General features: G+C 29.2%; 1 protein-coding gene across 2 annotated transcripts in view; it reads right to left on the bottom strand.

The window, feature by feature from the left end:
• The window catches only part of LOC100159796, a 21,234-nt gene that overhangs the window by 8,395 nt on the left and 517 nt on the right, over window positions 1-12,322 (bottom strand). Inside the window, exon 2 of one of the 2 annotated variants that reach the window (XR_003839437.1) lies at window positions 10,758-10,897. Coding sequence is in view for 1 of the 2 variants with exons in the window: in XM_029489331.1 (XP_029345191.1) it covers window positions 10,811-10,897 (87 nt within the window). In the remaining variant the exon portion in view is untranslated. Of the gene's footprint in view, window positions 1-10,056; window positions 10,898-12,322 lie in introns of those variants that run through there. The other variant, XM_029489331.1, reaches the window with a different exon arrangement.

The following is a 12,322-nucleotide window of genomic DNA, read 5'->3' as shown; positions in this document are numbered from 1 at the left end:
AACAAAATAATAATTAATAGTAAATATAATGTGGAAGCATTATTAACATGTATGCTGATAAGACGAATGGTAACGGAAATATTTATATTTGTTCTTGTTTAGTTTTTAGATGCATGAACAATTAGTTGCGTGAAGTTGCCCCCTTCCCACATTGTCATGTTCACTGTGACTAAGGATTTTTAATATTTTCTTTGCCATTGAAACAATATTTTAAGAGCCTTGTATTAAATTTTCAAGCTTTTTACCCAACAAATACAATTTTAAAAAACTAAAGAATAAAAAACTAAAAAAGTCGAAAATCGATTTTCCGTAAAAATTCCCATTTTTCCTTAATTTTTCTTTTGTTTTTCACGGTGCTTTTGAAAACTACTGAAAAATTTTACTTTTGACCCGTCAAAGTATCAATTAGTTTCACTCTCCTAACAGAAAAGATACCGTTGAAAAAAATCTAAGCACTTTTACTGTCTTAAAGGGTGATGATTAGGGCTAGGAAAATAAACCACTAAAAACCTACAACAAAGGAATTAAAAAATTGCCAATAATGCTACAAAAAAAAGCATTGAAAATACAAGAAAATGCAACTAAAAATGACTTGAACATTTTTAAGTTTAGCTGAAAAATATTTTTAATATCAAAAAATAATTTATTAAACACATTTGTATATATTCACACTAAGTAATTCTTAGAACAACTAAGCACAATTTATTTATAAATATTGAAAAAATTAAATTAAAAACTGTTTTATTAAATGTCGATAAATGTCAACGTGTAATACGTAACCACTACCCCCACTCGGTAATCACTGACAAAATCTAAGAATCTATTTTCAGAAATATTTTCCGATAAGGCAATAATATTTCACAACGAAATCACGAAATAAGTATATATAATAATACAATTAAAATAAATTAATAAATAATAATTTAGATAAATATGGACGTAAATGTTCTAAAAATGTTAAATATGCGTATAATTAACAAAAACTAATTAAAAAGCTAATAAACTGACAAAAAAGTACCAAAAAAGCATTTATTTACAAATATCATAAGAAAATACAAAAAAAGCAAAATCAAAATTGCATATTTGAACTCTGTGATGAATGAATCAAATTTTGTTTTTGATTAGCTATGTTCTGTAGTACTATGAAAGAAAATGCAATTGCTACAAAATCCTAGCCCTAGTGATGACAGATAAAAAAAAACCACACATCGTCGTAAAATCAGTACATTCATCGCTTCGCACAAAACCTAAAATAACCAATAATATTTATAATAAAATAATTATATTTTTAAAATAATCTATTCCTTGTACATATTATAATTTACAATTTATTATAACACTATTGGCAATCAATCAAAAATAAGTCAAACCTATTTTTGGGGTAGTGAAACTGCTTCGATTTTCTTCAACAGTATCTTGTACGATAGGAAAGTGAATATAGTTGGTGCATTTGAAGGTCAAAATTCCCAATAGTTTTCAAAAGCGTGGGGAAATACAACATTAAAATTAATGAAGAACAGAAATTTTTACGCAAAATCGTTTTTGGTGTAACTTTAAGAAAATTTTCACGGGTTGTTTATAATTATTAGCATTTTCTATACAAGATAAATATTTTGATTTGTTTTGAACCGTTTACGGACATTTTCAGTTTTCAATTGTTTTAGTTTTGTTTCTAAGAATGTCAATAAAATTTATTTTTTGGCTAAAAAAAATTTAAAATTTAAAATTTAAAACAAGACTCATACTATATTGTTATAATGACGTTTGAAAAATATTAAAATCCTCAGTAACACTTTTTTACTTTTTTTTTCTAAGCATTAAAAGTTCAAATCTTAACAAAATACGGAAAAATAATGAAAGCTAGCAAATTATTTTGAACTAAGAATTCATAAGATTTGAAAATGTAATACAATATTCCTCATAAGCTTGTCTACCTTTATCAAAAAAAAAAAAAAAAAAAAACAAGTAAGACATACCGAATGGAATGCACAACGGGCTGTCTAAGTCGTGTCTTATCGTCAGTGTGATTATATCGCAGACAAAGTTCATGAGCTGGCAGGCCATGTAGAACATAACGTAGTAGCCGTGGGCGTTCCGGAGGTAAGGCAGTGTGGCGTATACGATCAGCGTGAGCACCAGGCACACGATAGACGCGGTCAAAATAACCCTAAAGGCGATACCAGCCGATTGTAGTTTGACATTCGTGCACACGTTTGCATTCAGATCTTCGGCCTCCGGTGGCCCGTCCAAATCGTCATACTCCAAGCAGTAATCCGTGTACGGTAAGATCCATTCGCCGAGATCGGTGGTAAGGTGAAGGTTGCCATCCGTGGTCAATATGAACCTGTTGCCCATTAGATTGGTAGCAATACACGAGAGTCTGCCGTGGAACGGCAGCACCGTGTTGTTCGACAGGCGCACCGGACTTCCGCCTGCGTCTGTTTCATAGGCAGACAACGTGAATGGCATCTCGCCATTATTGCAGACCCGCATGTCCCTAAAATATCAAATTTTTCGTGCTACACAAATAGTCTTAAATCGATTAAATCTAAATGAAAAAATCAATGATCTAAAAACTGGCACCAATTATACTTCTTCAACTGATAACACATAATATAAATTAAATTACAAATTGTAGGTACCTATAAATATATTATGTCATTACTGTGAACAAAATTAAATTATTATTCATTTATTTATTTATTAATTTACTTAATATTAATAGCTACATTTTCAGCAATATTTTTACTAGAAGTAGTTGAATTTAACAAAAAAAAATCATAGCGCCTATCGATTAATAATATAAATTTACAATCAATTACTTGAATGTTGCTAATATATATATATATATATATATATATTATATCAGTGTTATTATCTTAGTGTACAAAATGCTTATAAATAATAATATATAATATTAATAAATAAATAAAAATTAAGAAAAGCAGGTAAGTGGATGTCACTCTGCTGTACAGTAGGTTACAAGTGGGTCATTGTATAATGGGTTGTATTAGACTTGAATTCAATGATAAAATATCATTGTATAAGAAAAACGATTCTGAGCGGAGACGGTTTGTCAGTCTGGATATTTTATATTGTTATTATTTATTTTATCATTTAAGTTGAATTAATATTATAATATTATAATTTTTATTCGTTTCTATGGTGATATACAAAGCGCTAGAAATTAAAATCCCATTTTTAGCGTTATTTCGTAATTTTTCGGTGGTTTTTCCTGTGGCATTAAAATCGTAAGATTAATTAAAAAATTACAAATTATTTTGTGAATAAAAAGTTAATATTTTTAATTTTTAAAAAAAACGTTTTGTTAAATCTGAAAATACAAAGTTTCTCATAAGTTGTATTCTTACAACGACCTTAAAATATCAATAATACAATTTTACACAAAAACATTTGTAAAGATATTTCAATTTATTTACGAAATTATTCAAAGCAGGTAATTATTTAGATTAATTTTAAGCAATTTACACCATGAACCAATTCACATATTTCTACGTTGTTATTTACTTGTATAAATTAATAATAGCTATACGTATAGTAATATTTTTAATAATTATTACATAGGTACCGTCAATCGAGGTGACTAGAAACAATTTTGACATACTTCTTAGTATTGTGAGCTTAAAAAAAATCGCACTGGGCTACAAAAATTATATTTATTTCCGCATACGTCTAATGAATAGAATAGAACCTTCAATTTAGTTTTTTGATAAAAACTCGCTTAAAAAAAAAAAAAATAAAAAACACGTGTTACAAGTTTGTACATGAAGTTGGCCCCCCCACTTTGTCCGAATGATTTCAAAATACCACCAAATAATTGCAAATTAATTGCAAATAATTGAAAATCCAGTTTCGCTAATTGCAAATCACCCAGTTTTGAGTTAACTCAAATTCAATGTTGGGGGGGGCCAACTTCATGCAGCCCCCCCACATTGTCCGATTTTTTTAAAAATGCCGCAAAATAATTGCAAATTCTTTGCAACTAATTGCAAATCGAGTTTTGCTAATTGCAAATCATTTTTTATATTCTTTACGAATTTTTCAATTTTTTAGCCAGCCCCCCCACTTCGTCCGATTTTTTTCAAAAGTCCGCCAAATAATTGCAAATTTATCGCAACTAATTGCAAATCGAGTTTTGCTAATTGCAAATCATTTTTTATATTTTTTACGAATTTTTCAATTTTTTAGCCAGCCCCCCCCCCCCACTTCTTCCGATTTTTTTCAAAATGCCACCAAATAATTGCAAATTTATCGCAACTAATTGCAAATCGAGTTTTGCTAGTTGCAATACATTTTTTATATTTTTTACGAATTTTTCAACTTTTTTAGCCAGCCCCCCTACTTCTTCCGATTTTTTTCAAAATGCCGCCAAATAATTGCGAATTTATCGCAACTAATTGCAAATCGAGTTTTGCTAGTTGCAATACATTTTTTATATTTTTTACGAATTTTTCAACTTTTTTAGCCAGCCCCCCTACTTCTTCCGATTTTTTTCAAAATGCCGCCAAATAATTGCAAATTTATCGCAACTAATTGCAAATCGAGTTTTGCTAATTCAACTAAAAAAGTTGAAAAATTCGTAAAAAATATAAAAAAATGATTTGCAATTAGCAAAACTATATCTAATATCTTGAAATATTTAAACAAAAACCAAATTGTTACATCTCACCTCGTAGTTCCACGTCACCTCGATTGACGGTACAACATAAATTTTGTTTTTTTTTTTAAAATTTACTTGAATTACCGTCTCACCAACTCACAGAAAAATAAATTACTCATAGCAACGAAATATAATGCATGTAATGAGATATACTTGGTAACATAATAGGCAGACCAACTCCTGTAACCACTTAGAATCATTTTTCATTGTATACAATGATTCATCGTTCATTTAATTCAAATATTTTGAAAATTTAATCGTGTATACAAAATAATAATTTAAGTAAAAATAGAATGTTTCAATGAATAAAAATTGTTTGTAAAGAAATCTTTATTTTACGTATGAATATCAATTATTATAATTTGAACTTCAACAATCATAAACAATGAATGTGCCTTTACAGTTTACGTTGAATTTTGGTTTTATTTAGTTTTACGACTTTTGTCAATTTTAAAACCACAAACACTCATAAAAAAGAAAATATGGTTGGGGAACTACCTGTTAACTTCGTACGCTTGTTATTGTTGTAGAGACTAAAGTATTAGATACTAAAAATGTTTGTAATTTTTTATAAATTAATTAATAAATGAGAAAGGTAGTGTTAAAGTCGTATCCAGAAGTGGGACGAGAGGTGCTCCCGGAGAAACAGTTAGGAGGAAAATTGAATACGATATTTTGGTGAAACCTGACTTGTAAATTGTAAGTATTTTAAATTATTATATAGGCATAGCTGGTAAGTATAGATATCATGATAAAACATGATACATTCAATCAGTAGTAAGAAATTTATCGTTTTTCCTCAATCGTTATTATGTTGGTACCATTGACTTGTATTATGAACTTATTTAATATATATTTACCAGCCAATAAACTACATAATACAGAACATAGTAAACATTAAATTTATTGTTGGCATAGGTACATATTTTTTAAGATTATAATAGTCAAAATCGAAACTGAAAAACATTTAATATAAAATGGTTGTAGATATAAAACGGATATAATATTATATTGTATATTATAATCTGGGATAGGTTTTCGATTCAAGTACAAACCATTAAGCCCAGTTGTTATATCTTATTCTTAGAATATTATATAATATGTATACAGAAATAGTAACCCTGACGACGTATCAGTAGAATTGCGCCAAAATCGTTTTCAATTTATAACTATATAATTTATCAATTTATAGATTATATTTTATACCAATATTAATTTAATCAGTGAGCAAAACAACTTAAATAAAAATTAATATAACAAAATTTCAAAAGCTAAATCTTTTAAAAATGATTTCACATTTTGTGTGAAGCAGCGATCAAAAAGATTGATAAATTATATATTTATATCTAATCTACCTATATAGATTACAGCCCTCTAAGACATAGCATACAAGTACACAGTCTGCGATTGCAGTTCCGATTGCAAGTGAAAATTGTATGGTGCCACCTTTAATAGAAGATAATATCCTCTTTCCTACCTAAAAAAAATAAAATACTATCCGACACTCTACCCTTAAATTAGGTCTGGAACTTGCCAGACTTGAACCATGTCCTCGGCACCACTATTTGAATATACACAAACATTCAAAATTTTGCCAATCAGGACATCTCGCCTAATCTCCACCATCCATTCCGCGCCAAATAACCACGGAACCAGCTGCATCTGTTGATACACTTGGTATAAGCAGTATAATATACTACTTTAAACTTATACATAAGACTACATGGACTTACATGTCGGGGTTGTAGACATACATATCTCCGAAGCCACAGCACTTACTGACACACGTGTAATTGGCCCGGCCGCAGTACTGGTCACTTGGCTGGCACGTCCGGGCCACCAGCTCATCGGACGGCGTCAGATCGAAGCAGTAATCCGACGGCAACTCGATGGGCGACGGGTGCGCCTCCATCAGCCCACGCACCTCCACGGCGGGCACGTCGACTCGCACTTCCGTGTCTTTGCAATATGACTGCCGATAATAGGTAATATTAAACGACGTATTGGCTGCCATCTGGAATCCGTGGAACAGTCGATTCGCCAACCTCTGGTGGTACCATTCAACGTCCGTCCCGTGTCTTCTGCAGAACCGCATTTCCGGATCGTACAGCCGATCCACCGGGCAGCACTTCCGACCCGACACGATATTATCTTCGCGAGACGCGCCTCTGCTGCCGATCGCGACAACGAGGAACGCTACGGTGGCGGTGAAACAAAATCGGATGGTGTTCATTGTGTGGGCACACTGTTTGAGCTGCGTCGGCACATGCACTATCGCGACTGTCGGTCGCCGCCTATGTCATCCAGAAATAAAGACGGTTCTACTAGCCACCGCCGCCGACCGCCGACCGCCGACCGCCCCACTCTTATATACCATTATAAAAATGTAATAAATTGGTTTTCGTTGCCGAAATAATATTAATATATTATCGTGTACCTAATGAATTACGATTATTATTAATATTATGTTAGGTTTTACGAATTGTCAATGCTATTATTAAATTTAATATTATATCCGAGTGGGCAATCGCGTACATTTTAAACACAACACAAACACTTCGTCGAACTACGTTTAAAAACAAAAACGGCTAAGTAAAAAAAACACATCTTTAAGCACTATAAAAATGTTATATTATAGGCATTATAAACATAATGCCATGTCAATTAAATTAAAGTACATTTATTTTGATTAAATGAATGATTTACTTAGTGAAAATTATTTTTAGTAGGAATGTCTATTATACTATTTTTGTATTTTTTACAATTTAATAATAATATAATAATATTTAGGCAACGAAAAGCAATATGTTATTACATTTTTATAACTATTACCCTCAATAATTTTTACCTCCCCGTTAAATATATCTTAGGTTACAGTAAATTAATGTATATAGGTAAAAATATCAAAATTTTGTTAAAAAAGTAATCGGTAGATAAAAATACGTCTTCGAATTTTTGACATTAAAAATTAAAAATCTGTCTTGCAATACATTAATAAATGTTACACAAAAATCAATTGGATTATTCGTTCGTAGAGTAAATAATAAGGTAAATGATAATTATTCATTATACCTATATATTTGAACTTGTTTTCGATTTCTATCGATGAGTCTGTTCGATAAATTCACGTTAAAATGTTTTGTAGCTAGTATTTATATTATGCGGTAAGAGATACTTTTTAAAGTTAGTACCTAATAATGTTCGTTAGTAGATATTCTGTATGAAAATGTAGTTACGTGTCTACAATGATCCAAATTTTGAGCGCAACCAGTTACAAAGAAATCGAAATTTTTCTATATAAATATAATACCATGTGATATATACATTATATGTACGATGAACCTATTATACCTGTTGAATAGGTATATCGTAGGTATATAGGTAATTTAAATAAAATATTCATTTCTGAAATATACCTATATCCTACGCAAATTTTATATAAGGACATTATATTATGGTATAAATTGTAATTGCAAATATGGAATCCACGGTAAATTTCGTTTTGCTATATCTTGAAGGATATGGTTAATCGTATTCTCATTTTTATTATATCATAAATCTTAAGACGACGTTTCAGCTGAATAGTGATTTAACACCATATGTAATACTCATAATATTATTTCGACTACAGATGCAACATTTTATTCAAAGTAGGTAATAATATTATAATTGTGGTTCAAAATGTATTTGTGGAAATATTACATATTCATTTATTAAAAATAATAAAAACTAAATAGTAACAAAAACGTAATATTTAAAGACACAAAAATAATGATTTTTTTTAATCCATTGGCCTTAGAGTCTTTATATAGATTATAATAATATCTGAATTCTACATAGTATATTCATATTGAATTTAGAAATCATTATAATTATTATGAGCACTGCCCAGTGCCATTTTTATGACGACCCATAGATATTGTTAAGTGGTGTCAACTCAATGTGAACTATTAAACGCCTATACTTTTTCCGTAAAAACTTTGGGCTTGGCCAGGAATATAATAAAAGTAAATACTCCTCGTAGACATTGAATTGCATCCATAATCACGTGTATGATATTCTTAAATTCGAAAAATTGAGATAGTATCTGAAATAAAATTAAGATTCCAAAAATCAGAAAATAGTTTGATATTCATTACGAATCTGTAAAAAATTAAGAAATAAAAGTTATTTTAAGTAAAATTTAAAGTTTTAAATCATTTTTGCCCAAGAAATCAAAAACTGTTTAAAAGATGTATATTAACTAGTTGAAAACACAGAAAGTACTAATTTTAAATTTAAAAACGTTTATATTAATTAGTTATAACGTATCATATTACCCATATAATATTTTGTACTATAGTTCAAGTTAAATATGTAGATTTCATTTATCTTCATATATTTAGATGCTTATCACTTATATTTTGAATTATCTTACAGAGATGATTATGTTTAGATCATAATAAATCAAATTAGATGCCACCTACATTAAGTTTTAACTGACATAGTTTGCACATACAGCAAACAAATTATAAAGCTTACTAGCTTATTATAATATAAATATATAGGTATTAGGTACCTACTACAATATATATAAGAAATTCAGAAATTATTAAATACTCAAAGTACGCCACAAGTTCAACTTTATTTATAGTGAAGAAGTTTTGAATAATTAATATGTATGTACGAAAAGTAGTTAACGGACTATAATAGGTATGCGCCAACTGCACTATGTGAATGGATATTACCTTTTTGTATCCTGACCACTCTTTGTAAACACGAAACATTTCTGTTTTTGATTAGGTTTGTTTGAATTTATTGAGTTCAGTTTTAATTCTTGAACAATGAATAGTAGTTAGTAAGAACAAAATTAGCCAGTAAAATATTATAGTTCCATAGTGCTATAGTCCTGGAAAAACATTAAATATAAAATAGCACATTCAGTATCTAATATTTTAATTTAATTGTCTTTTGTTATCATGTATCATATATCATGTTATCATATATTGTACAGTCCATCGGTCAGACTACTGTATTTTATCTTAAATTGTAACCTTTGCATCCTATATTATTAATTAATTGTTGAACTGTAAAAGTTATTACTAAAAGTTCTAAAAAAAAAAAAAAAAACATAATAATTATATATTTATAACCATTCAATATAAAAATTTCATATAAAAACCAGTGGCACCGATGTAAATTCAAAGTTATATTCCAATATGTTAAATTGTATACAAACACCTTTACCTATTATTAGTTTTTTTTCCTTTTATGAATCCAGCAAGAACTTTTTTTTTCAACCATTAAAATAAGTAAATAATGTAAACAATACTGTTACAAATATAATAGGTAAAATATTTTTTAATCAAAATTAAATTAGTATTTTAAAGTGGTGGGTAACAATGTAGGTAGGTACAAACATTTCTTTGAAAAATAATTTGTCAAACTATTAACTGCAACTCACTATGGGTAGATTTTGTTTTGTATAAGTAAACAGATAATTATTAAAAACTAATAAGCAATGGTATGTATTCATATTAAACCTATTATAACCAAACAAACTATTATTATCTTCAAGCCAAATATTTAAAACAAGCCATTAATACTCGACTGTATAGGTATACCGTATACCACACCCTCCACCACCCACTGAAAACATTTATCGTGGCCGCTGTATTTTTTTGTCACGAAAATATTTTTTAATACCTAACATATTTTATACAACAGAAATATAAAATATCGATGTTTTTAATAGCTTAGAGGAAAAGTTAAACATTTTATTCGGAATAATATTCGTACTATATTATGATATTATATCAGCATATTATTTAAATAATATTTATTATATACATTTTTAAATACACATTATTAATATATATTTTTAAAACTTACATGTAATGCAAAATATAGTGATTTTATTGTGGGCCCAGTCCAAATTCTTCCCCAACAGTCAACAATATTTAATGATATAAATGTCTTATATATTGGACAATAAATAAAAATAATGTATATACCTCTCATATAAATACGACTTTCACAAATATATTAAGATGATTCGCTAGCGGAATGTACTGTAGTTCTTTATGCAAATACCTACTTGTTTAAAATATGCAAATATACTCGTCCACCCAATGTCATACAATATGATGGTTAACAGATATATATATATACATATGTATTATAGGTAATCAGCGGTAGTAATGCGAAAGCGATTCCTGTGGCGTCATCGGTTTCAAACTGGAAAAATAATAAAAAATAAAAAAAAAAGGTATATAGGGACTTACTCAAAATTATACGTCGAATGTTAATTATATTTTACACGTTAATAATGATAATGACTATATGCTGCCCCTGAAATAATGACCGTAGCGAAGCCCCTTAATTGGTCAACAAGTCTACTTTGCAGCGGTCGGAGCATATTCTTTATATTTTAGATATTTTTGAATATATTCAATACTAAAAAATTATAAATTTATAAAATGTAAAATATTTATTCTCGTCAGGAATTTGCTAAAATTGAAAAAGTGCTCCGACCGATGCAAAGTAACTCGTTTACCAACACAAACATCTTTAAATTTTCTTAAATCGAATCACTAGAGTCTAGAAGTACCTTCATTTTTGTCAGTGCGACGGCTATTTCACATCCATAAATTGGTTTTGAATATTTCGATCTATAGACATTAAATGACTTGTGCGTGTGCGTGCGTGCAACCATAAACCAGATAAGAAATAACAATGTATTGTAAATTGATGCGGGCCGTGGGTGATGGTAGGGGAGTATACACACACTAACGATTATTTACTACACACACAAAGACTATCATTAATCGCAGAAACGAAAAAATTGCCTAAACACATTTCCTTAAAAATGACACATTTGCAGGGGCCCACGGACTAAGATAGTATGGACTGGTATTGACTACCTTATCAGTGGCCCTAAAATGTTTCTAAAGCCGCCGTAAGATACAACTAGGGGTAAAAGCGCCATCTATAGGTGTGTTATAAAAACACAATAATTAGAATTAGAAAACATAAAAAATCAAAACACAAAATAATAAATATTAATAATATACTGCAAAAATAATATTATAATTTATAATGTACTCATTACTGACTGACTACGCAAAATATTACTATCTTAGTCCGTGATTTATATTACGCCTCGTAACACTATTGTACATTGTATCATTATACTTATTATTATATTATATATATCCAATTTTATTATTATTTACCTTTAACTTCTGTATATCTGTGTACTTCAACAGGTTATGGGCCCAGTAGTAAGGTCTTTATAATAAAGTTGTGAATAGTTATTAAAATAATAATTGATTAAAGAATTGCGTGTTTTGTGTATATACAGTGTACATCAATAATAATTTGCGAAGTAAGTGCAGTGTAGTGTGAGTGCGTTTGTTAGTGTGTAGATATTGTACATTTACGTTTTTTTAAATATGGAGAACAAACAATATAAAATCAACAAACTCAAAGATGCATCAAATTGGGACATGTGGAAATTTCAAATTAAGGTAATCATGAATGCAGCTGAAATATTTGATGTAGTAACAGGAAAATCAAAGAAACCAATTTTAGCAAAAATCGGTAATGAAACTGAAGATGAAACTAGAAAAAGACATAGCATTGATTTTCAGTATGGAAAAG

Source organism: Acyrthosiphon pisum, chromosome A2, assembly GCF_005508785.2.
Source record: "Acyrthosiphon pisum isolate AL4f chromosome A2, pea_aphid_22Mar2018_4r6ur, whole genome shotgun sequence".
In the NCBI taxonomy this organism is placed as follows: Eukaryota; Metazoa; Arthropoda; class Insecta; order Hemiptera; family Aphididae; genus Acyrthosiphon; species Acyrthosiphon pisum.
The sequence above is the reverse complement of the archived record's forward strand: the minus strand, read 5'-3'. Positions and strand labels throughout refer to the sequence as shown.